Genomic DNA, 1,871 nt, shown 5'->3' with positions numbered 1-1,871 from the left:
GTATTATTTGTTGGTGGTTTGCAAGGAGACAAGCTTTCATTCCCGCCAAATCTCTTTGGATTTTGGGCTGTTAATTATTAACATGTTTCTTTAAGTTTCAGAAAAACTAGCTCTTTACCCAATAAAATGTCAAAACATACTACTCCTACTTAACTTATAATTGTTAACTTTTTCCTTATGTCCGTGAAAATGACCTCTTAACCAAACACAACAATTTCATGGCATACTACTGTTAATCCAATTTAAGTCTAATTTAATTATATAGGTAAATAAAATTATAATTTATTATTATTTGAGATATACTTAATAGTTAGACACTTAAATTTCACAAATAACACAATTCTAATTTACAATTCTAAAACATCTCTTCCCGGACAAAATTACCACAGAATTATGAAAAGAAAAATCCAAAAACGTGCCAGCAACTAAAGTTTCAATGAAAGACGTAATAATAACGATATGTTTACCTGTTCGACGTCTCAAAGGGCATTGAGCAAAAAAGGCCGACGCTATAAGAGAAAACTCCGTTAGTCTACGCTCCTATTCAATGAAAGTTTGGGTCTCCAACAGCCGTGTCAAAACTGACGACAATGCGAAGGCGAGTCACAACATCTCCTTGTTTCGCTCGGCATCACTTGCAAAATTAACGGGGAATTGTGTGATGAGATTCATGTCAGTCAAGGCTCGGCGTTCTTCTAGATTGAGATAAATGAAGACTAACTCATACCATACATCTTCCCCACATTTTCCTCCATATTGTGGATGCGATATGTAGTTGAGAATTGCTATAAATATACATAAGCGCTTGCTTGTTTTCTCATATTGAATTGAGTGAGCGGCGAGTGATTTCATTCTTTCTTTTGGGATTGAAAGTTATTCACTTAGTTTGTTCAATATGAATTGGTTTTTCAGGTATGCTGTTTTTCTGCAAATAGCTTGCTACTGCTTGGTAGGGCAAGGGCAAGATGTGCAACAGCAATTCTTATCTCCTCACAATGACGCCAGAGCCCAGGTGGGTGTCGAGGCTCTCGTCTGGGACGATACCGTCGCGGCCTACGCACAAAATTATGCAAACCAACGCATAGGAGACTGCGCTCTGCAGCACTCTGGTGGTCAATATGGAGAAAATCTTTTCGAGGGTTACGGAATAACAGATCCAGTGGGAAGTGCCGTGACGGCCTGGGTTAATGAGAAGCAAGATTACGATTACACTTCTAATACCTGCGCTGAAGGTAAAGAATGTGGGCACTATACTCAGGTGGTGTGGAGAGATTCCAAGAGGCTCGGCTGCGCTCAAGCTCAATGCAACAACGGCTGGATGTTCGTTATCTGCAACTACGATCCGCGTGGGAACTATGTAGGGCAGAAACCATACTGAATTCTGATATCCCGACCTATCATATCGTATTAGTTTTCGTTAATTTCCTTCTAATATTTCGTGTTACTGTATCTCTTGAACGTCTGTGTACGTTGACGATGCTCGTAAGTAAATAATTGTCGTTTTGCCCATCAGAATAAATGCGCTTATCGACGGCCTTTCCTGATTCAAAATCATCGAAAGTCGCTTATTTTAAAACAGCATAAATCGTTTGTAATTGGTTAGTAGATTAAATGGGAGAAGATTCCAAATCATGGAAGGTCACTTATTTTAGATTATAAGGGAGTATATATTATTTTTATGTGTTTAGTGATGTAAGGAGATAAATATTGGATTAGGGCTTTGCCAATATGATCTAAGGTTTTATTAAGTAAACCACAGTATTAAAGTTCAAGATTGGAAATATCGTGTAAGTAAAATAATTTCTTTTATAAAAAAAGTTATTTATCTTTATAATGAATGCTATTAAATTAATAAAAGGGCACTAGTATTC

The 1,871-nt window shown here is 37.1% G+C and overlaps 1 protein-coding gene across 1 annotated transcript; it reads left to right on the top strand.

Moving 5' to 3' along the window:
- Window positions 1-762: 762 nt before the first annotated feature.
- LOC149241024 (pathogenesis-related protein 1A-like) lies at window positions 763-1,659 on the top strand. Its single transcript, XM_089367417.1, has one exon. The coding sequence runs from the start codon at window positions 896-898 to the stop codon at window positions 1,376-1,378; it is 483 nt and encodes a 160-aa protein (XP_089223543.1). The 5' UTR covers window positions 763-895; the 3' UTR covers window positions 1,379-1,659.
- Window positions 1,660-1,871: the final 212 nt, after the last annotated feature.

Source organism: Pinus tabuliformis, chromosome 8 (assembly GCF_031772625.1).
Source record: "Pinus tabuliformis cultivar Carrire ecotype Pingquan chromosome 8, CPIR1, whole genome shotgun sequence".
Taxonomy (NCBI): Eukaryota; Viridiplantae; Streptophyta; class Pinopsida; order Pinales; family Pinaceae; genus Pinus; species Pinus tabuliformis.
Note: the sequence above shows the minus strand (reverse complement) of the source record. Positions and strands in the feature narration are given on the sequence as shown.

Bases quoted from the DNA above. Each gene is read 5' to 3' on its own strand.
- LOC149241024 (XM_089367417.1), top strand. From the start codon at position 896: ATGAATTGGTTTTTCAGGTATGCTGTTTTTCTGCAAATAGCTTGCTAC.